At 35.0% G+C, this 25337-nt stretch overlaps 1 protein-coding gene across 2 annotated transcripts in view; it reads left to right on the forward strand.

The window, feature by feature from the left end:
- The window catches only part of MBD-like (methyl-CpG-binding domain protein 2), a 60582-nt gene that overhangs the window by 29589 nt on the left and 5656 nt on the right, over positions 1–25337 (forward strand). For both annotated transcript variants that reach the window (XM_069839353.1, XM_069839351.1), the window contains one exon: positions 24472–24717. In XM_069839353.1, the coding sequence (XP_069695454.1) occupies positions 24472–24717 (246 nt within the window). The remainder of the gene's footprint in view (positions 1–24471; positions 24718–25337) is intronic.

Genomic DNA, 25337 nt, shown 5'->3' on the forward strand with positions numbered 1-25337 from the left:
AGTCTTTTTGGCCATTTGTAAAAATGTAAAAAAATATTGAGAAAAAACCTTGCATTATTAAGAGGAATTCGGCATTGTTTGCTTAGTGGTACGGCAATAAGTTTCGGGGGTATTAAATAGATTATTTTCACATGCCTAGACTTGAACGGCGCAGTACTGCACGCACTGGCTGAGAGCTGAAAATAAGCAAGCGTTGGGCATCATTTTACTTCTATGTTTATGAAAACCTGTGATAAAGCTAGCACAGGCATGACTGCTAGACGACACATCACGTGTTTGTCTCCTGGCCTTGCTTGTCTCGACTAAGCTCCCGTCTCACAGTCAGCTGGTTAGTTCATGCGCGTACTATTTATTTTCTTTATTTGATAGGCTATTTTCAATACTTTCTTATCAACATACCATCAGTAAAAAATATGTGTTTATTTGTACTTTCAAAGCGGAATCTAACTATATATTTTTAAAATATTTTTTCCTAGCCAATGAGGAAAAATCTAAATTTCTCCATTTCCATAAAAAGTAAGAAAATCTGTTTATATGTCAATATAAACTTTAATTTCTCAGCATCAAAATAAACCATGATTTTGATCATTGGGTGAAAGGGTTTCGGAGCTACAACAGTTTAAAGTTGCTAATTTTATGAAAATACGATAAATTTAAATATTTTTGATTTAAACACTATGAAGTTCTGATGCCGCAAACTTTGCACAAAGCATTATATCACAGTTCTCTACGTACAAAAAAAGTTTCATTGTATATAGAAATTATAAGGTCAATTTTCTCTATATTTCGGTCGATTTGAGATGGAATAGCTCATACACTCCACAGATTAGTGGTGGTTTCTGGTCTGGTTGCAGGTTTGTGTAATCACTACTTTTACCATCACCTTTATTATATTTTTTAAACTGAATTGAAATTGAATTTTTATTAATTATAGCATTGCAATTCTTTCTGTGCAGTGATTTGTTTAAAGCTCTCCTCAATCAACTTCGTTTGTGAGATGTGTAATTGCTCTGCCAACATGTTGGTGATTGGAATTTTAACTCATTTTCGTGTGTGAATGTATAGCTTCTTCTACAACTGGAACTATTAAGATCTGTATTATAAATGCTGGTTGCAGTGGGCCTCTAACCTTTCAGTAGTAACAAGTGAATAGTGTTATTGCTGTTAGTGCCGTGTATTTAAACTCGATACTGACTCAACTAATGCATTTTCAACAGGAATTCAGTGTCCAGTTTGCTGTTGAAACCTTTCAGTTTGCATTCAGTGAAAGAAAAGTTGGAAATTAAGATCCACTCCAGCTCTAAACAGATTATAAAAAAGAAAATACATGATATAAGATACACTTTCAGCATTACCATTGCTTTCAGTGAGCAAAGACTTTACAGTATTATGAACATTTCAAGCAGAAAGTTATCAGTAAGTTTGCTTATAGCAAAGAACGTGGACTGGATTTGCTTTTTAAATAGGACTAAGTGTTTTCATTGAATTCATTCATTAATAGTTTTCTGCCCAAAGATAGGTATTCCACTGCAAACCCAACATCCTCCAATCTTTCTTATTTTCTGCCTTCCTCTTAGTCTCTGCAATACAGTCCATATATCTTAAAGTTGTCTGTCATTTGATAGCTTCTTGTGCCCTGTTCACAATTCCTTCCAGTGCATCCCTCTTCACAATTCCTTCCAATGCATCCCTCTTCACAATTCCTTCCAGTGCATCCCTGAGTAGGTAGTTTCTTCTCAACCAATTTCTTTCTCTCTTCCTGATCAGTTTCAGCATTATTTTTTCTTCGCACACTCCAGTCTTCTTCATATCCACATTTCATTGCTTCTAGTCATTTCTCTTCACTTCGTCTTAATGTCCATGTTTCTGCTCCATAAAATGCCACACTCCATACAAAGCACTCCATTAGTCTCTTCCTTAGTTATTTTTCCAGTAGTCCGTAGAAAATGTTCCTTTTTTCTATTAAAAGCTTCCTTTGTCATAACTATCCTCCTTTTGATTTCCTGGTGGCAGCTCATGTTACTATTTATAGTCCACTTGTTCCACTGCCTCATTTCGAATTTGCACATTTATCTCCTTTATTTTTCTTCTGATAGACATGGTTTATGTCTTGTTTGCATATATCGTCATCCCATACTGCTCACCTCTTTTGCTAACAACATCATATCATCAGGAAATCTTATGCACTTTTTTCTTCTTCCTACTATCACACCTCTCATGTTCTGAAAACAGTTCTTCACTAAATGCTCCAAGTAGATGTTGAACAAGGTAGGTGATAAAGGTCATCCTTGTATTTCTCTCCCTATTCCACTTCCCTCTGACATTTCTTCTCCTATCCTGACTTTGACTCGTTTCATATAAGGGTCACTGAATAGCCTCCTCTCTTTCCAATCCACACCTATTTTCTTTAGTATCTCCATAAGTTTATTCCAGTGCACTCTGTCAAAAGCTTTTTCCAGATTCACAAATACTACACACACTTTGGTTTTTCTAGGTATCTATCTTCGGTTGTTCGCACCATCTCTGGGACATTTTCCCTACCTGAAGCCAAATTGCTCTTCTTTCAACTGCCCTTCCATCTTAGAATATAAACATAGATTCAGTATTCGCAGGAGAATCTTTGCTGAGTGTGATATCAGACATGTTTTAATATATGTACATTATTTTAATTGTTTATATGATTATAATAACAGTTGATCCTGTACATGTATCTGTTAGTCCTTCTTGAGGGGAGAGGCATGGGTTGGGGACTGTCCTCGCATGTAGGCTGCTTGGGTGGCCATTATACTACCTAGAGTGGAATGATGGGCATGCCCTAAGATTCCCTTGTGGGCTGCCTCTACAGACTGCAGAACCCCTTTTACCTTTCGACATAGGCATCACTGCTGTTCCTCAACCCCAATCCCATGAACTACCATGAAGCCCCAGGGGAGTACCCGCAGTACATAGCACTACCACCAGCAACTAGTGACCACATACTATGGGGTCCAAATTCGGTGATAGTTCACAGCTGCATCAAACAGCTGAAAAATATGGGGAAGAACTGGAGATGAGGATTAAAGAGGGGAGGTGTAATTATGATGGCGAAATAAGTCAGGTCCAGCGTCAAAAGTTGCCCGGCAGTTCTGCTTCAATTGGTTGAGGGAAACCCCTGGAAAAAACCTCAACCAGGTAACTTGTCCCAATCCGTCTTGTATTATTAGCAAATATGTTATTTGCTTTTAGCCATTAATTATAAAACAAAGTTGGGACTTGACATTAAAAAAAAAAAGGTTTTGTACATGACGTGGAAAATGCACGTAATTAACGTAATAAATGTAAAATACGTAAAAAAAACACTTCAAGGATCTTTAACGTTTCTCCATTTTATATTTTACACAATGTTCAAGAGCTAGAACTGAAGCCTGTGAATGTAGAATTCCAATCTCCCTGCACAAGTGGCGGTGTTATTGAAAAATCAACGACTCCATAATTTATTTAATAATAACATATAAAACATTACATGAAAATACCTCTAAAGAGCAAAGCTCGTGATCGGGGATGGTTTCGTTTTTGTAAAATGACATGAGCCTTTCACCATTCCTTCCAGTGCATCCTTCAGTAGGCAGTTTCTTCTTAACCAGTGACCCAGCCAATTCCTTTTCCTCTTTCTGATCAGTTTCAGCATCATTCTTTCTTCATCCACTCTTTCCAACACAGCTTCATTTCTTACTCTGTCCATTTCACATGCTCCATCCTTCTCCATATTCACATTTCAAATGCTTCTATTCGCTTCTCTTCACTTCATTGTAATAATAAAGTTAATAATAATACTATTAATAATTGAGATAATTTATATCATAATTTCAGAGTGGAGAAAAAGATATTGAGAATGATGATGAATTAATATTATTAGTGTATTTAGTAGCAAATCGTAATTGATGTAATGACAAAGATAAGGTTGAGAGAAATAATATACTTATGGAAGAAATAAACTTGCTTTACAATACCTGATACATGTAAACTAGGGAAGTCTGTCATATTAAAGGGTGCAGTGTTATGCTAAGATTAACTCCCTACATTATACCTGTAAGAGCGCGTATGGGCAAATCCAGAAATGCATATAGAGTGTTAGTTGGGAAAAGAACCTTTGGGACGTAGATAGGAGGATAATATTTAAATGGATTTGAGGGAGATGGGATATGATGGTAGGGACTGGATTAATCTTGCTCAGGATATGGACCGATGCTGGGCTTATGTGAGGGTGACAATGAACCTCCAGATTCTCTGAAAGCCATTTGTAAATAAGTAACATTGTACCTGTAAGTAGTCAGAAGTTCCAATTGATTTTGATGAAATAATCAAGTTAACGTGTTATACTGACATGTTGATCCTAGCATTGCTCCTCTTGAGAAAAAGAAACTCGGTCATATAATTGTAATCTAGAACCTCTCTGAGAACAAATTGAAGCTTACAGAAACTCATGTCATATTATAAAATCTAGAACATTTTTCTGAGAACTATAAATACAAACTAATAACTAAATATTCATGGATTCAGTGATTTAGCAGATGTTAATGTAACAAGAAATATTAATCTTTCTTCGTAAATTGTAAATCACAACATAACACAGAAGTCATGGCATAGCTTAGTCAGCTGAAGCGCTTGCCCACCGATTCAGAGTGGGGGTTTGATTCCCAATTGAGCTGATTACCTGGGTGAATGTTTTCCAAGGTTTTCCTAACTGTAAGGCAAATGTCAATATGTTAGGAGAAAATCCACAAACAATTAGGGAAAACTCGGAAATTCTACTTGAGGCAAGTAAAGCAATAGGGTTGGAAGTAAATCCCGAAAAGACAAAGTATATGATTATGTTTCGTGACCAGAATATTGTACGAAATGGAAGTATAAAAATTGGAGATTTATCCTTCGAAGAGGTTGAAAAATTGAAATATCTTGGAGCAACAGTAACAAATATAAATGACACTCGGGAGGAAATTAAACGCAGAATAAATATGGGAAAAGCCTGTTATTATTTGGTTGAGAAGCTTTTGTCATCTAGTCTGCTGTCAAAAAATCTGAAAATTAGAATTTATAAAACAGTTATATTACCGGTTGTTCTGTATGGTTGTGAAACTTGGACTCTCACTTTGAGATAGGAACAGAAATTAAGGGTGTTTGAGAATAAGGTTCTTAGGAAAATATTTGGGGCTAAGAGGGACGAAGTTACAGGAGAATGGAGAAAGTTACACAACGCAGAGCTGCACGCATTGTATTCTTCGCCTGACATAATTAGGAATATTAAATCCAGACATTTGAGATGGGCAGGGCATGTAGCACATATGGGCGAATCCAGAAATGCATATAGAGTGATAGTTGGGAGGCCGGAGGGAAAAAGACCTTTGGGGAGACTGAGACGTAAATGGGAGGATAATATTAAAATTGATTTAAGGGAGGTGGGATATGATGGTAGAGACTGGATTAATCTTGCTCAGGATAGGGACCAGTGCGGGCTTATGTGAGGGCAGCAATGAACCTCCGGGTTCCTTAAAAACCAGTAAGTAAGTAAATAAGGCAAATGTCATGTAATCTATGACAAATCCTCAGTCTCGTCTCACTACCCCCAATCCCATCAATGCTCAGTAACGAGTAGTTGATACCGCATCGTTAAATAACCAACCAAAGAAACATAACCCAGAGAATTTAACTTTGTTCATGTGAGAATTCAAAATGTTATGCTACATGTTGCTTCTATGAAGTGATTGTTAAAAACACAGCAATGCAGCGTCTTAAGTTCATGGAAGAATCTGTAGTAGAAGGAACCCCAAGAACCAACATTTCTAGAATGTTGGCATTCTACTCTTCACTCAAAGAGACTGGGGACAATCCTTTGGAACAGGTGAATCAAGAAACCAGCTGTTGCAGCACAACACCCTGTGCTGACTCTGACTTGAATTTTACTATTAGCACCCTGCTTCTGCAAAACGATCCTTCAGCTCTACTCTGGATTTACAATAAGTTATGTTAACAGGCATTAAAAATAGATTTTCAAAGACGTTTCACTAGGATTTCTCATATAGACAGAATAAGAAATCAACAAATTATAGGAATCATGAATATGCATGCAACTACAAGTATATTAGATGATGCCCAAAATAAACTGAAGTGGTACAATCATTTTAAAAATGGAAGAACGAAGAATCCCAAGACAAATATTTGAGTGAATCACACCAGAAAGAAAAAAAAGAGGTCGCCCCAGGATTAAGTGGTTGAGCAAAGTACAATGGATAATGGAAGCAAGAGAGTTAGAGGAAGAAGCATGGATGGCTAGAGAAGAATGGTGTCGGGCAACTTGAAGATGTCAAAGAACATTGTGAAACTGGTTTTACTTCTACATACTACTATATTAACAAGATGAATACTTCAGAATAAAAATAATAATTTCGTTTTTGGTTGCAACATTTCATGAAGCGATGTGGATAGCAATCATTTTAAGGGCATGCAGCAGAAATTGCGACCTTCCTACCAATCTCTTGAACGAAAAATTATTTCAAATAGGTTACTTGATGTGTACTTTAGTACGATTCTTGGCATCTCTCAGTGCCCCTACCCAGAGATCCGATTGAGGGACTATTTTACCTCCGGAGAATTTTACACTGAGGGACTCCATGAATCATAAGCAGTGAAAAATATAGTGGGACTGGGTTGGTACCACTTTGTTACTTGTTAGCTTAAACAACAAATTTAAGCCCCCTCACCACGACAAGGTGAGTACTCACGAGAGGGTACAACCCTGCAGTATATATTGACTACATCCCAACTCTGGCTACTAGCAACAGACATCTATAATGAACACCGATCAAAATACCCCTCATTTCTCGTGAAAAACAACTGAATAGACTACAGTGGACTATAGTGGACTTTATGTTGGCAGCAAATAGCTGGATACATTAAGAAGATTGATTGATTGATTGATTGATTGATGTGTACGAAGAAGACTCTAAACAAACACTTGTTGATCCTGACTCAGTTTTGTGTTCGCGTAGGCTTCCGCGGCTGGTGTACATGGTGTGTGGATAAGCTTCGGGGCTTCTACCGCGTTGTCTTGGTGTTGGTGGCTGACATTTCGACCGCTGTATTGTGGTCATCTTCAGAGCAGTTGTTGGATAAGGAAATAGTCTGCGAGCTCGTATATATATATAGTAATCTCCCCCCATCGAAACTACTCATATATATATAGTCTGCGAGCTCGTATATATATATAGTAATCTCCCCCCATCGAAACTACTCATATATATATATATATATATATATATATATATATGAGCTCGCAGACTATTTCCTTATCCAACAACTGCTCTGAAGATGACCACAACACAGCGGTTTATAGTAGTCTCCCCCCATCGAAACTACTCTATATATATATATGAGCTCGCAGACTATTTCCTTATCCAACAACTGCTCTGAAGATGACCACAACACAGCGGTCGAAACGTCAGCTACCAACACCAAGACAATGCGGTAGAAGCCCTGAAGCTTATCCACACACCTGACTCAGTTTTATTCATTGATAGATAGAAAAATGAATCCAGTAATATGAAGAATGTTGTCACCCGTGGTACACAATATTAATGTAAGTAGTGGAAAACCAAGTACGTCTTCGGAGGCTTTCAATCTTTCAGGTGAGTCAGAGACAGGAAATAAGTTATGTGAAATTGTAAAGGAGGGATCTGAAATGGCAGAGACAACATGGTATAACTTAAGCAATTATTATACCATGTCTGATAAGGCCAACAGCATGGCAAAAATGAGCAAGAATCGTACATGACTGCATTCTGCCTGTAACTCACACACTACAAATATGTTGACTGGCTAAGAACCTGCTATCAACAAACACATCTTTAAAAGTAAATCTTGAAAGCATTAAAAAATTCAGATCAGCAGCAACAGCTTTTGTCTAGTGATGGTTAGAGTTTGTCTTGCCGTGGACAACTGCTGGTGCTCTCAACAAGTTTTCCTGTCTTTCTCTGAAAAACATCACAGCAGTGCAAAGTAGCAGCTAATGATGAATTCGCCAAAATTCCGTCAGTGAAATTTCTTTTATTTGAAGAAAATTTTCTTTCACAAGTAACTGAAATAATTGTAGTCTTAGATCCCAACAGCCAGCTCATCAGTACTTGTCAAAATCGGAAAGCAGTGTTGCTGATGCAGTAGAATAATTAATTATGGATGATCCTACAGTTACCTAATGTTCATGATTAGTTAAATCTTCCTGAGAGGTGTAGAAAGCAATCTTTAAATATACAGGGTGAACTGGAAGTAATGTCATTAATTTCAGATGGTCATTCTTTGAGGTATTTCAAACAAAAAGGTTTAATACAGTTTTGCTCGTTTTTGCTTACTTTTCAAGATAAAAATTGTTTTATATGAAACATTTCATAGTGTGTTTTGGGAAAGCCATTGATTTAATTTCCAATATGCTCAGTCAATTTAAAAGGGCAGTGTATTTATGATAATAAATGATCGAAATAATTTTAGTTTTGTCCTTTAAATGTGCAGAAATTTGATCTGAACAAATGTAATATTTTAAAATTCCTTCTTAGAACGAAAAGTTACATGTTTTCAGATCACATTTCTGCACATTTAAAAGACATACTTAAAATTTTTTCAATAATTTGTTATTGCAATACACTGTCTCTAAAATTGACAAAGCATATTGGAAATTAAATCAAAGTCTTTTCCAAAATGCGCTATGAAGTGTTTCATATAAAACAATTTTTATCTCGAAAAGGAAGCAAAATGAGCAAAACTGTATTAAACGTTTTTGTTTGCAATATCTGAGGGAATAACCCCTGAATTAATAACATTACTGCTTATGGTTCACCCTATATATAGCGTGTCAGCAAATGTACTTGACTCACAATATCGACAGAATCTTAATGAAGAACATATGACCAAGTGGATGGATTCATATAAACTTTGGATGCTGAAGGTCTTGCTATTTTTCAGCAGTACCGTGACAAGGCAGGAATATTTGACAAACTTTTGGACGAGGACATTAAAGCTCCAAAAACTCCCCCCCCCCCCCCCCAAGAGACACCATAAGAAACTAGCAGATTTGGGTAATAAATTACTAAACATCACTTCGTCTGCAGAACTGGTGAGAGTTTTTTCCAACTGATCTTTTGTCCATAATGCTGACAGAAATCGTTTTTCATTAAAAAAATTAAGAAACAAACTGGTGCATGTTCATTACACTCATAAATTGAAAGATCAAGCATGTGATGATTATTGACTACATTTTGATGATAGTAATATCTAGTGTTAAGTTAATTAATTTTTAAAATTCAAAATCATGAAATGCTTGAGTTTTAATTACATAGGCTACTTTTCCATAACGGAAACTGTTTTGAAATCAACCAGTGATCAAGTTCTTGTACTATGTAGTACTTATCTTAAATTGGTGTTAAGTTTACAAATCATAATTGTTGGATTATAATTAAAAGTTAATTAGAAGACAACTGTCACTACAAAGAGTGGAGTGAATTGAGAAAACATGTATTTTACAATATTCACTATTGGGTTACCTATGTAGTATAACAGTTCAAGATAAATAAATACAACTTTTATATAATAAGTAGGAACACATTTCAACTAATTAATAACATTCAAAATGTTATGTCATATCTGTGTGGTATACTAATGATTAGAGCCTGGATGTTTGGCAAAATGCCTTTTTTACTGGATGGAAGTAAATCATTATTTTGATAGATATAAATATGATTTGGGGTAAATCAAAGTGGTAAGGCCAATTTTTATTTTGCCTTTTGAAGGTTTCTTACTAATTCAATAATAAATGCCTTTTTGTCATTTTAAAGCAATATTTCTTGTTTATTTCAATTTTCTAATTAATTGTAATGTAATGTGTATGAAATTTAAATTTAAACTTTCTTTTTTCTTTAATGTATCACATCACATTATATTGTACATGTTTATTGTATTAGGACCCTTGTGATCACTCAAATTCTTTGAGCTGATGTCTATAATTTAGAAAAAAAAAATATATATATATATATATATATATATATATATATATATATATATATGAAACAATGACTAACTTTACTATATCAATAGTAAATAAAAGTAATTTATTTCGGTCCTTAATTTGCTAATAATCGTGCTTTGATACGATACGATACGTTGTAATATGAATAATGATCGACAATCCACAATAATTACAAATGTAATGTCATGTCTTCACGATACCAACAATCAGCTTTATAATTTTAAATATTAAGCCCGTTCTCATAGTAGTTGTCACGTAGCATTTTCAAATTTTTCTGTTACAATTTTGTACTACACGTGTTTATAGTAGGAGAAAATTTGAGTGGAGAGGAACAGTCAGTTATTGTCAGGTGACAGGAGGTATAAGATCGGTTAGCTAGAATGCTTAAATTCAGTAAATCATTGAAAAGTAAACTTCATGCTTATGTTAGTGAATTTGGTGCCCATGTGTTTTCAACGGATGGGACAGTTTTGTTATGTAAGGTTTGTGAAAAGACAGTTAATCACGTAAAAAAAAAGTATTTTATAAGTCAGCGTGTATCAACTACGAAGTAAAAATGTGCGTTATGTTGATATAATTTAAATTTATTGCTAAAATGTATTATGTCTTTTTAAAATTCATAATGCCTTTTTCAAAATGTATTGTGCCTTTTTTTTACGTTTTTATTGTCTTTTTTGCCTGCCTATTTTAACTGTTATATTTAAATGCCTAAACATCCGGGCTCTACTAATGATCAATGAAGAGTTGTGAAACATGACTGAATGCAGTTTGCACTGAATATTTTATATATAAAAACATTAATAGAACATAATAAAAGTAATAAAACAATTAGTGTTTAATTCGTCAAAATTAATTAAATGTTAGTTTATTACATTATGATGTATAAAGTTGTTTTTACATTACATACTTTACATTTAAATTGCGTGTAAAATAGCTACAGTCTACCAACCCTAATTGCAAGTGAAGTAAAATTCACTTATTTACGTTTGAAACAATTGAAAGTAACATTTTGTGGAATTTTTATGATCCCATAAGTGAGCATTGTAGATAATGTAGTTAATAATTATTATTATTAATTATAGCCTAGTTGGTGTCTAGCTGACAGTGTTTTGTTATCCAAACAATTTGATGTCACGTTCCCTGTTCAGAAATAGAGTAATCTATTATTTCTCTAAATATATAACAGATCCTATTAACTTCACCATCACTTTCACCATTGTAACTGGGTCATGTATCTACAGTTATAAAATATTAATAGCACCAAAGTATAATTTTCCTTTCACTAGTACAAAAATCTATATGTAATTCCCTCATCTGCAGTTTTAGTTATTCATGGTTAACCTCGCGAAAAAAAATTATGTATATTTACATTCATTCATGTTATCTTTTCGTACTGTTGACAGAAATTTCGAGTCTATAGTTACATTTTTCTATGCTAGGTGACCCATCAAAGATTGAATGCTCAAAATGGAACTGTTCCTCTTCTCTCACCTCAAAAAGTGTTAGGCGCAGAAATCAGCTGGAATTGCAGCTTCTCTTTTTTTAAGATGAGTGCAGAAGATATCCTGAAACATAGTGTCACTATCACTGTTGATTTTATTTTCACATTCTAACGTAACTGTGAGAACTGAATCTCAAAAAGCAAGAGAAACTGACCTTCAAAAAAAATGTTTACAGCTCGAGTGACATTAAGACTCTGGGTTTGAATTGTTGTGTCTTCAGAACTCTAAGCAGGACTTAAAAGGAAGGAAAACTTTTTGAAGTGGTGAATGTTTGGATTTGGTGATAAAATCTTCCGAATTTTGGAGGGGATTAAGGGGAGAGGATGGTATTTTTTTAAACTTTTTTCCTATTTGGTGTAAAATATTAATTTTTTGTGTGTAGAGAGCTCATAGCTGTGGCAACTCAACCAAATAAAAATATTTTGAAAAAAAAAAAATTATTTGGGGGCCCAAATTTGAAAAAAATATACCCAATGCAGGATTGTACTAAAACCAATATATCTAAACCGTTTTTAAAGATAGATTCTAACGGAATTTTGATATTAGCCCCTATGTTTGTAAAATAAACAATTAAAATTTAATAACAAAATTCTGTTACAGAGAAAAGTTTCCTAATAGTCTAAAGAATGTGTGTTCTAAATTTCATGTGTGTATCTTTAATAGTTCAGAAATTATATCCATTTTTGTCTGGCAGTGTAGCAAAAAAAAAAATGAAGTTACTGGAAACCAATAAAAGTTGGCGTGTGATTTAAAAATCCATAGTGCAGGAAGTTTAAAAATGATGTCTCAACATTCAATAAGGGCACAGATACCCACAAAATGTTATGCAATGCATTCCACACATATCAAAGGGAAGAAAAAAAATTTAATTTACCGGAAACAACAATAAAAGTGGGCGAGTGATTTAAAAATCCATAATGCAGGAAGTTTAAAAATGGCGACTCAGCATCCGATAAGGGCACAAATATCCACAAAATGTTATGCTATGCATTCCACACATATCACAGAGTATTTTAAAGAATTTTTCTTTTTTTAATTTACTCATTTTTCACCAAAAAATACCATCTCTCCCCTTAAAGAACGTCTGAATTGTGCCAGTAAGTACTGATTTTTTCTTCTTTCTCTTTTGTCATCAAGCATCAGGATAACCTTTTCCTTAGCAGTCATCGTCGTGCAGATCTGTCCAGTCCGAGACTGTTTTCAATTCTCTGGATCAGTTATACAACCACATGAGTGGTCAGTCCAATGTGGAGTGGTTTATTAGATTACCTTCCCATCTCCATATTTGTATCCACTCGAGACAGTGTGGCTCAGTTATACCCCCAGGCGCTGAGTGTCCATTTTAGTCACCTTCTATGACATGCATGGACTACTTTGGGACTACAGTAAAACCTCTATTATCCGTGGTAATGAAGGGAGTGGACTGAACGATTAATCGAAAAAATCAGATAATCGATACCATAAAATATTTTCGTAAATGAAGTAGCACATATGGGCGAATCCAGAAATGCATATAGAGTGTTAGTTGGGAGGCCAGAGGGAAAAAGACCTTTAGGGAGGCCGAGACGTAGATGGGAAGATAATATTGAAATGGATTTGAGGGAGGTGGGATATGATGATAGAGAATGGATTAATCTTGCTCAGGATAGGGACCAATGGCGGGTTTATGTGAGGGTGGCAATGAACCTCCGGGTTCCTTAAAAGCCAGTAAGTAAGTAAATGAAGTGAATAATTCTTGAAGTTTCGTAATTTCCTCCGTACTCTTGTGTTTAACATGCTAGATAGTGGATCAGAAGTTCACTAATTTAAGTTCGGTTGTCAAGGACGTGTTTTTATGGGGCAAGAAAACTTCTTGTAATGGCTGTAAGCAGAAAGATAGAAATAGTAGAGGTCTCATGTTGTAGATTTACATGCTCTATACATTTTATCCTTAATTTTTATTAAATCACGCACAGTTGTAACATCAGTCTCGTATTCTGATGCTTGATGAGCCACAGTTTCTTCTCTTTCCCCAAATCACTGAATTATATGCATTTTTCGATACTTATCACCAGGGAACGGATTTATATGGACTAAAAATATATGAAATATGTAAATATATATGTAGTTATTTTTACCAAAATATGGAATTAAATATGGATTTTTACCAAAATATGGAATTAAATATGGACTTAAAATTATAAAAAAATGACTATGTACGTTAAATATTGGTACATTTTAATCAAACTAAACAAAAAATATAATGGACGTACCTTATCTTCCAATGTAGTTTCAACAAAACACAATTTTTATTGTCTGTTACCATAACAATAGGTTACAAACATTTCTTTCAAGTGCTGAAAAGTGAATCTTCTTCTATTGTCTCTGAGGATAGATTTATACTGACTAAAAGAGCGTTCGACGTCACAAGAAGTAACTGGTACATAATTCAATTTCACAATGTCTGCTGGGGATAAGTCCAAGTTAATCTTCACTGTTGATTCACCACTCATCACAGCAACAACCTTTTGTAGTTCTTCATATCCAGGGTTTTTTGAAAGTACAGTGTCCACCTTAGCTCTTACTGCATCTGCAACTTTACCTCTACCACGATTCAGTTGTTCCACAGTACTATTTATAATTTCAAAACTTTCAGATAGTGAAAGGTGCCTATTTTGGAGACTTTTGAGCGTTTTTATGATGCATGAAAATGTATGCTGAATGTGAGCTAAGTCATTCTTCACACTTATGTCACAGGTAACTGTTTTCGCAGTATCAATTGAGACTGCATCTTCAGAGTCCAATGCAAGGAGAACATTGTTAATAGAGTCTATATGTTCGGCATAATATTCAACTGCTTCTAGCCATGTACCCCATCTAGTTAAAATTGGCTTTGGTGGCAATGGAATTTCAGGGTACATTTCTTTCAACACGTTAACTCTACTGGGAGCTTTGAGAAATACTTTTTTCACTGATGAAATCAACAAATCTACTTTAGGGAAATTGTCTCTGACCACTTCTGCCACACGATGAAATGCATGCGCCACACAAGTAAAATGAGTCAATTTAGGATATACAACAGATAATGCTTGTCCAGCTTTGACCATATAAGGGGCAGCATCGCTAATAAAGAATAACACATTATCGTACATAATACCCTTTGGCCACAGGATACCCATAGCTTCGTTGAACAGTTTAACTATAGTTTTGTTATTGCACTTTTCTAGAACATCACAATGTAAAAGAATTCGTTCAGAATATTGTTCACTTAACAAACCGATAACTACATTACCAACAAGTCTACCTTCTTTGTCGGGAGTCTCATCAATGGAAACCCAAATTGAACTATCTTTAATTTCATCTCTTATCTTCTGTATTGTCTCATCGTAGATGGATGGAGCATACGTCTTCCTAAGTGTTGACTCATCCGGGATTGTATGTTGAGTATATTTTTCAAGGAATTCCCTGAAGACCTTATTCTTTAGTTTGTAGAGAGGAATATCAGCAGAGATGAGAGAACGGCACAGGTCGATGTTAAACTCAGATCTTACATTCGATGTTGTTGGTTGTGTTAAAAACAATTGTCTCTGCTTGGAATTTAGTTGTTTGTTGGCCTGATGTTTACTAGTTGTAATGTGTTGTTGCACCAGGAACTTTTGTGTAGATGATACTGCACACTGACACAAATTACAAAATAATATTTTATTGTCAGTTGATAAACCATCTTCTTTAAATTCTGAAATGTAACTTGTTAGTTTTGATTTTAAATTGACTGAATGACGTACTTTTGGCATATTTACCGTCTTTATAGTATGATTTACAAAACTGAACCTATGTGTACTCTGACTGGCATTTAACTGTTGAGCTGCACAACTGAAGTCTGTTAAAAATTTTAAATTAAATTAATACAGTTTTGTAACTTACTTTCCCATTGTTGATAGGACTGCTAATTTTCAAATAACTCTGATGTTAAAGGGATTACTGAACATGTGTTTAAATCTCTATTGTTGAAATGTATTTTTAAAAGTTAATGGAATTTTGTTTTGTTTTATTGTTAAACCTAATATAATATGGACTGTTTTATATGAAATATGGAAAATATATGGAAATTAACGAAAATATGTACTAAACTCTAAAATATGGAAAAATATGGAAAATAAAAGTAGGATTTTTCAACCCTACACATTGTGAAACATAAAGATAATGCAAAATATAAATTATATTAGCTTTATAAGTAAATATGTATTTACATATAAATCCTTTCCCTGCTTATCACAAAAGTTTTCTTTTGACATTCATGGAATACATTTTATGTAGAAGTTGTACAGTACAGCAACTCGAACAGTAGACCAAACTGGAAGAGTAAAGGCTTGTAATAACACTCTCTAGAAAAAAAAATATTTACTAATATAACATACGGTAGTAGTTCATATGTTTCTGTAGCGAAAAAAAAAAGGAGGGTGAGCGAAAGACAGTCAGATAATCTGTCAATCGGTTAATAGGGTGTCGGATAATCGGGGTTCTACTGCAGTGTTGCCATACCTACTGATTTAGCAGGAGGTTTCCTGTTTTTCCATTGAATTTACTGCTCTACTGATTTTTTTTTGTCAAAAGTCCGAGTTTCTCCTGCCTTTTTGACATGCTGCAGTCACCTAGTTCTTTACTAGGATTTTCAACTCATTACTTTAGTACACATATATTATGTCATCATGTCTTATTTTTGCATCTTATACACAAGTCAATGTTTTCATTTGTCTCCCTGCTCATAACGCATCGCCACAATGATGCTTACGAGAAGCAAGAAGTCGCCTTGAATGTTTGAAACCTTAACACGAAAGGATGCACACCCTCTTCCTCACACACACATAAAAGTATATAATCTTCTTGCAACGTAAGCATGTGATAACTATCGTCAATTTGCAAAAGGAGACATGTCGAAAATGACAAAGTGTTGGAAAATCGCTAAAACTATAAGTTAAATTAAAATGTTCTTATATTTTTTTCTAATTAGATCACTATAGATACATACATTCAGAATCCATGAACATTTTAATATTTTAAGTCTATTATGATTTTTTTTTTGTTGCGGTTTTCCAACACTTTGTCATTTTGGACATATCCCCTTTTTGCAAATCGACGACAGAATTAAGTTACTTCATTATTGTTTTGGGGACTCGGGGAACAGAGGAAGAATGAAACTTATTCAGTAGTAAAGTTTGTTTCTGATCGTGTGCACGTGAAACAGTGAGAGAGTGAAGTGTAGGTAATGGCATTTTTGTGTTACATATCTTGCACAGTGATCTTTTAAAATGAGTAACAGTGTCCCAGCTAGAAAGAAAAGTAAATACTCTCAGAATTAAATTACATAAGTTAGGTCAGATGCAACAGTGTTCATGAGTATTATAAATCGGAGTGGGAAAATATGAACAATTTAGAGGATAGTAATGTAAAAGCAAGAAAGGGGATAATTTTTCGTTTGTTGTAATTGCAGCTAATGAAGTAGGCTTACTGTATTTAATATCACCTTTAAAACAAATCTCGTTATATTGAAAATCTTTTGTGAATACACGAAAAATTCCTGATTAATACATTTTAATGCGAAACATTGTCAATAAGACATTACTGTGTAAAAACAAAATTGCATGACTTAGTTACGTACGCTGAGTAGAGATGACAGTAATTATATTTAGCAAAATTGTTCTATTTCATTGGTTAGGGATGTCCTATATAGTAATACAACAGTATCATCTTTCTTACAGTACATTGTTTTGTAATTAATATTATAATACAAAGAGGAAATTCATGTTTAATTAATCTACTGTAATCTCCTGTTTTTTTCGATGATTTTCTCCTGATTTTCGTGAGTAGGTCGTGACAACACTGTTCTACTGTTATTCTTTATTCTTGGTCACCATATGGGTACTTATTTAAAAGGGAATTTTGTTGAAAGCTAAATAGGTTGGAAAAATTTATAAAATCTTATTTTTTTAATTTTAGTCATGAAACCTTTAGAACAGACCAACTATTTTTCCACATAATCACTACCATTATGAAGACATCATTTGTTGAATCATGGTACACGCTTTTGTATGTATATTTCATAAATGTCAGTTACCTGTACATTCAACCATGTTACAACCTCACTTTTGACATTATCATTGTTGAATCTTTTCCTTGCTGTCCACACCTGTGTACTAATGGTTAGCGGGTCTGGCCGAGAAACCAGGTGGCCCAGGTTCGATTCCCGGTCAGGGCAAGTTACCTGGTTGAGGTTTTTTCCGGAGTTTTCCCTCAACACAATATGAGCAAGTACTGGGTAACTTTCAGTGCTGGACCCTGGACTCATTTTACCGGCATTATCACCTTCATCTCATTCAGATGCTAAATAACCTAAGATGTTGGTAAAGCATCGTAAAATAATATAGTAAATAAAATAAAAAAATGTTTCCTGCAACATGTTCCTTCAAACATCCCAAAAACTGAAAATTGCTGGATGTGAGTTGGAGGGCAATTGGGGAGGATGATCAAAAACTTTCCACTTCAACTTCTGCAGTAAAATCTGCATGGCTCTGTACACAATGTTGCCAACATGTCGCCCTACAATCTCGCTAACTTTTCAGCAAAAAGTAGCTAAATCTCTCCAAAGTTTGTTTAAAAAATCCCCAGAAATGTCGCTAAAAATTAATAATAAATATCACTAAATAAAAATAAGAAAAACATACATATTGTGGAGAAAAATATAATTTCCTCGTTTTCCTCTTCTATGGAGTCTGGTTGTGTTGTTAACGGCTGTGATGTTGAGGTGGAAGATGTGGAACAGCTGATTGTGAATACACTGCACTTGATTTAATCATTGATACTACATTTTCTGGCAAATTGTAACATTTTTAAATACATATTAAATATATTAAAATCAGCAAAAACTACAGTCTCATTTGCTTCACACGAACTGTCGGCACAAAATTCCAAAAACTCGATTGCCTCGGGTTGGTTCGGAGTGGAAAATCTCCGCATTGCAGGGAAGAACCAAGATTACATCAGCTTGAGCTCGCGACTCGTCACGTACCAATCAAAGTTGCCACCGTTTATCGGTGTTGGAGCAGCAGCATTGAGAGAGAGACCTACCCATGAGAATCATTGAATCAGTACCTTTCACCCCTGATCACAAATATATGAGATCAGGGCTTTCACGTATGAATCATCAGACGACTCAGTCATGCACCCATGCCTCTTCTAAAACTAAGAAGTGCATGACTTCAATTGAATGTGGAAAAATATAAAAATCCACAGAAAAGTCGCTAATCGTATTTTACAAAATTTGTCGCCGAGATTGATTCAAAATTCCCTAGATTTAGCGACTTATCGCTAAATATGGCAACACTATCTGTACAATCTCATGTTATTCAAGAGACAGACTCCCTATGCCAACATTCCTCACCACTTGTTCTTAATAGAGTACTTTAACTTTTCAGAATCTTGTAATATGCTGCAACATTAACGGTCATTCCTTGAGGCATCAGGTCAACAACAAGAAGTCTCTTTTGATACCAAAAGACAGAACTATGATTTTGTTTATTTATGACGACTTCTTTAATATTGCATCGACTGATGCTTGCTTTCTGGTGTGCCATAAAATACTCTAATTTCATCACCTGTCATAATTGAGTCTAAATGCTTGTGCAGAGTGCATAAGAAATGACACTGATGAAGTCTTTTTTTTTTTTTTTTTTGTGCGCTTCAGGTTAATATTTTTTAACATCATCTTGCACAAAGCTAGGAGTAAAGTAATCATTCAGTTACAGTCTTATATAGAATTGTTCTTGACACTTAAGAGAACTTTTGATGGATTTCAACATTAAGGAATGATCTTTTGCGGATTTTATTCTTTGAGTTTTTTTAATAACGTTATCAGTAACAATTGATGACGTACTGCCCCCTATTTAATTTTATAAATTATTTTTCATGTATTACAATTAAAACCTTAACAGGAAAAATATAATTAAGGTTAAAATTTTAAATTGAAAATGGTAATTTTAACTTATATAAAAATATATATTAAGCATTTACCATAAATAATACATCATGAATGTCTTATTTTGCCAGCTAAGAATTCTCTCAATCATTTTGTTACTTTTCACCTGTCCAATATTATATCACTATACACAATTAATGATTACACAGTGGATGTCTGCAGCTGCTTACTTTCATAATGAAGAAATGGATCACAAACCATTCCTTGCACTTTGCATTCTTGGGTAGTGAGATAGTCATTTTCATCAATAATGCTCATCATAACAGTACCTATGGTACTTCAGAACTTAGTTGATTACTTTTTAATTTTTCCTTGTAATCTATCAGAACCCATCTTATTACCGTCCAAATGACATGCTACAAGTAAACACATCCACAACACATTATTCAGTATTAAGTCACCGGAGACCATAGGTTCTTTATATCAAAACACTCAACCAACATCTCTGAACAACCTGTGAAAGTTTGTCGGTAGAGTTCTGATTCATCCTGTATATAACGAAGTTCAACAGAACATAATAGGCAATTAGTTATATTATCTCCTTCAACAACAAAATAACCATTCTTTATTGAAGATATATCTTGGTACTGTAGACAGTGCCATTTTTGTAATATTCTGTAAACTGATTAAACAGAATGAAAACAGAGTTGTGGACAGAGGGTGGAGGAAATAAAGATGGTAATATTTGCGCTGTAGGGAGCGCATGTTTGACTGACTTAAATAAATGACTTCACTATTCGTTGTTGGGAGTTGGGTTGTAGGAATTCATCAAAATTGCCAAAGTTACATAATATCACTCATTTCCCACAGGTCTTGTGTCTTTACTTTCTCAACATCCTTTGTATTTTATTTTAGTTGGTTATTTAATGACGCTATATCAACTACTCCATGTATTGTGGGTCCCTATCACCACGGCATGGCGCGTCCTCAGGTTGCGGATAGAGGAGACGGCCTCCAGATATGGAGGGTAGCTGCGAATATATTGAATAAGCAGTTGTGGACAGCCGATACGGGGTGGTCCTCCAGCTTGGGGGTTGGGCGAAGGGCTAACAACCCATCACCGTAAAAAACAGCTTGTTACGAAACCTAAAAATAAGCCTCGGAATGGGACTGATTCTCCGGCACGACCACAGCAAAGGAATAAGGTTATAAGATAAAAAAATCTACTTGAAGCAAGTAAAGAGATAGGGTTGGAAGTAAATCCCGAAAAGACTAAGTATATGATTATGTCTCGTGATCACAATATTGTACGAAATGGAGCTATAAAAGTTGGAGATTTATCCTTTGAAGAGGTGGAAAAATTCATATATCTTGGAGCAACAGTAACAAATATAAATGACACTCGGGAGGAAATTAAACGCAGAATAAATATGGGAAATGGCTGTTATTATTCAGTTGAGAACCTTTTGTCATCTAGTCCGCTGTAAAAAAATCTGAAAGTTATAATTTATAAAACAGTTATATTACCGGTTGTTCTGTATGGCTGTGAAACTTGGAGTCTCACTTTGAGAGAGGAACAGAGTTTGAGGGTTTTTGAGAATAAGGTTCTTAGGAAAATATTTGGGGCTAAGTGGGACGAAGTTACAGGAGAATGGAGAAAGTAACACAACGCAGAACTGCACGCATTGTATCCTTCACCTGACGTAATTAGGAACATTAAATCCAGACGTTTGAGATGGGCAGGGCATGTTGCACGTATGGGCGAATCCAGAAATTCATATAGAGTGATAGTTGGGAGGCCAGAGGGGAAAAGCCCTTTGAGGAGGCCAAGACGTAGATGGGAAGATAATATTAAAATGGATTTGAGGGAGGTGGGATATGATGGTAGAGACTGGATTAATCTTGCTCAGAATAGGGACCAATGGCGGGCTTATGTGAGGGCGGCAATGAATCTCTGGGTTCCTTAAAAGCTAGTAAGTAAGTAAATATCAACTACTAGGTTATTTAGCGTCGATGAGATTGGTGATAGTGAGATGATATTTGGCGAGATGAGGCCGAGGATTCGCCAGAGATTACCTTGTATTCACATTATGGTTGGGGAAAACCTCGGAAAAAATCCAACCAGGTAATCAGCCCAAGCGGGGATCGAACCCGCGTCCTAACGCAACTTCAGACCGGCAGGCAAGCGCCTTAACCGACTGAGCTATGCCGGTGGCTACATCCTTTGTATATCTGTGAATTAAGTCCCAGGAGTAAATCTGTTGATATAATTTTGTCATTCCTACAACCACCACACTACTACTACTATAGCTAGACCACTTAGAAAATACAGCAATGGCAGAAACCTAAATCATTTTCTTCTCACACACTCGCTGCATGTTTTCCTCTGTGCATTCCCTGATGTCGATCACCAATCAGAATCTGTGTCTTAACCCAAGTTGGCGGTACTAGGCCGTTATTATCGTGACTCTCATTAGATTACGTTTACTTCCTCTTCAACCGTACACTGCTGGTCAAAATATTTTTCCTCCATTTTCCGCATATGCTCACATAATTTCATCAGTTTTTCGGGGGAATATTCATCCATGAGTTTATTATCAAACAATATTTCTCATGTAAAGACATGCCAATACTCTGGTTATAACTTAAACACACAGCACTATTATTAGTATCATTTAGTTATTTTATACTACATTTCACTTTGGCGCAACTGAATTCCATACAAACTTTGTGTTCGCCATGAACAAGAACTGTAGGAGGGGAGATTAACGCATGCACATTACAACTGCATTTACAATGTGGTATCCCTATAGTACTAATAATAATAATCCTATACTATAACTGTGTGGTGTAATGTGTCATGCATTCTACTAGTGGTACAGATTGAGTGCTGGTTCGAGATTTCCTGGGAATGAAATTTTCTCTTCTTAAAATTTCAGCATGTGTGTGGGACCAGTGCCCAACCAGCATTGTGAAGAATTTGGGAAGCTGCACTGAATAGCACAATCGGTTTTGTGTGGTACTTGTAATAATTAGGACAGCAGCATCAGACATTCTATCTCTGACAAAACAGTTTTGTCTGGGACTGTCTGATGTGACGCTGTTTACACATTGTTATGAGACTGCATCAGATAAATGTCCGATGTAGTATGATGCAACCTCATAAGAATGCGTGTAATCACTGTCGCATAGAAGGGTCCAAGACAAAACTGTCCTGTTCGAGACAGAATAATGACCAATGCAGTATGCTGCTGGCCTTCGGGAGGAGGGGGGGGGGGGTTATCATGCTGACCAATTTTACTCCTATACTGGTTGGATGATTGTATAATTTTTTATCAGATTTTCTATCGATATAGACAAAAATCCTGATCCTACTCGAATAGTTACCAAATAAGAGAGAGAGGAGGGGGTATATATATTTTTTTCTGAGAAAACTATGGACTTTCCACGAATGTGTTACTACAATTTTTGTTATATACAACATAAGCTATTTTCTCTAAAACTCTGCAGGGTTATTTCAATTCCATCCTGTATAATAGCCAACATTTTGCTCTGTATCTTATCAACTTTTAAAACTATTCATTTGACATTTTTAAGAGAGATTAAGCCAGTGACTCCAAAAGCTTGTCGTAACATATGTCCCTGCCTCTATACAAACCTAACCTCCTCCTTCTTATCCCCTTTATTTCGTTAGAAGTAGACATATGAGCAGCGGACGGACATTTGTAATACTATAGGTGTGTAGGATACTGTGTTTTTCTAAACAAAAAACAAATACGATGCAAAAACGTAAATTTTAAGAAGCATGGGAAGAACAGTTTTTCTTTCGTGCTGATGGTGAAAATATGAGATACTTCATTTGTTTTAAAATGTTAAATGGGATACAAAGGAATAATGTACGATATTAATATTCTTCTTCTTATAAAAATTACCACGCCCATACTTTTAAGATGAATATTTCATAATCAATCAATCAATCTTCTTAATGTATCCAGCTGTTTGCTGACACCATAAAGTCCACTATAGTTCACTGTAGTCTATTCAGTTGTTGTTTTTCACGAGAAATGAGGGGTATTTTGATCGGTGTTCATTATAGATGCCTGTTGCTAGTAGCCAGAGTTGGGGTGTAGTCAATATATACTGCAGAGCTGTGTCTTCTGCAGCTGGTACTGAAGATTTTAATTTACTTCTTTTGTGGTTTATGGATGGACAGTGTAAAAGAATGTGTTCCAGATCTTCATTCATGATTATTACACTACAGACAAAGTAGGATTATCAGAAAGGTGAAATTGGTGTAGATACAATTGTGTGACAATGTGACTATTCTGGCTCTTGTTAAAATTGTTTGAACATGTCTGGGCAAGTTTTTGTACATTTCCAGGTCATTTGGTTTCTTTTGTACAGACTGTAAAATTTTTCCTTTGTCAGAAGAGAGCCAATTGTTGATCCATAGATTTATAAAATGAGACTCTACTGAAGCAAAAGCACTGGATAGAGATATCACTTGAAGTCTTGGTTGCAGATATATTGCCTGTTTTGCAATATTATCGACTTTCTCGTTTCCAGGTAGGCTAGGTATCCATTGAAATGTTATTTCCGTTTGGAGTTTTTTTTTTTTTTTAGTTTACTTAGTTGTTTCTGAATTGGAATAATTCTATGTGCGTATAGGTTTGGTACATATTTAATTATATTAAATATAGCCCCTTTGGAGTCGGTAAGTAAGAAACATTAAGAAGCAAACAATAAAAAGTATGGCCTTCTATGTCTTAGGGTAAAATATTTCGGTGTTTTTGCGATTTATACAGAGTGCATGTGGATACGAAGTTAACAGTCGGCTGGTCATCCTTGGCCCTCCAGTTGCTGTCTCTGTTTTAATAATAATACTAATTATAATAATAATAACAACAGTAATACAGTGACTTGCTTATTGCTTTGTGGATGTCTTTCATACATAGTTCTCAATTTTACAGCTCTTCTGGGAGAAGCGGTTGGAAGGCCTGCGGGCATGTGATTTGGATGGCTTGGAGTTTGATGCAATGGAGTTGCCTCGAGCATTGCGAGCTGTGGGGCCACACGTGGGGGAGGAGACTCTGTTGCAGTCTGTAGCCACAGCTTTACATGTATCGACACAGCCTGTGACAGGGCAGACAGGCTCAAGATCTGCTTTGGAGAAGAATCCAGGTGTATTCCTCAACCCTGATCAGCCACTGGTGCAGGTGAGTTATAACTTCATTAGAGTAAAATACTACACACAGTTAAGTATATATATATATATATATATATATATATATATATGTGTGTATGTGGAGAAAGAATGGCAATGGAGGGCCACATAGATCAGTATTTAATGAATGCTGTTTCATACCTTTTGTCAGAGTGAATAAATGAGTGCAATGGCTTGTCTCATCACATCATCACTTTGAGAACATTTGTGAACTCAAAATGAGCCTGTTTTCTTGTAGCTCCTTTTCCATTCAGATATTTTAAATGTTGTATTGCTGAATCTTACTGTCTACAATATTTCACCTTTTATAGTATTATTTTGCACTGAGATTTTTAACTTATTTAACTTATTTTATATTTTTGTTTTCATATTTTCCGATAATGGTATATCTATAATGTGATAAGTTGAGCTATATATAATCATAATTTTCCTTACTGTATGTACCTAAAAATATTGTATTCATTGTATGCTTTGTACTGCACTATTTTATTACTATTATTATTATTACTACTACTACTACTACTACTACTACTATTCTTATTTTTTATTATTATTATTATTATTATTATTATTATTATTATTATTATTATTATTATTATTATTATTATTATT

Source organism: Periplaneta americana, chromosome 11 (assembly GCF_040183065.1).
Source record: "Periplaneta americana isolate PAMFEO1 chromosome 11, P.americana_PAMFEO1_priV1, whole genome shotgun sequence".
NCBI lineage: Eukaryota > Metazoa > Arthropoda > Insecta > Blattodea > Blattidae > Periplaneta > Periplaneta americana.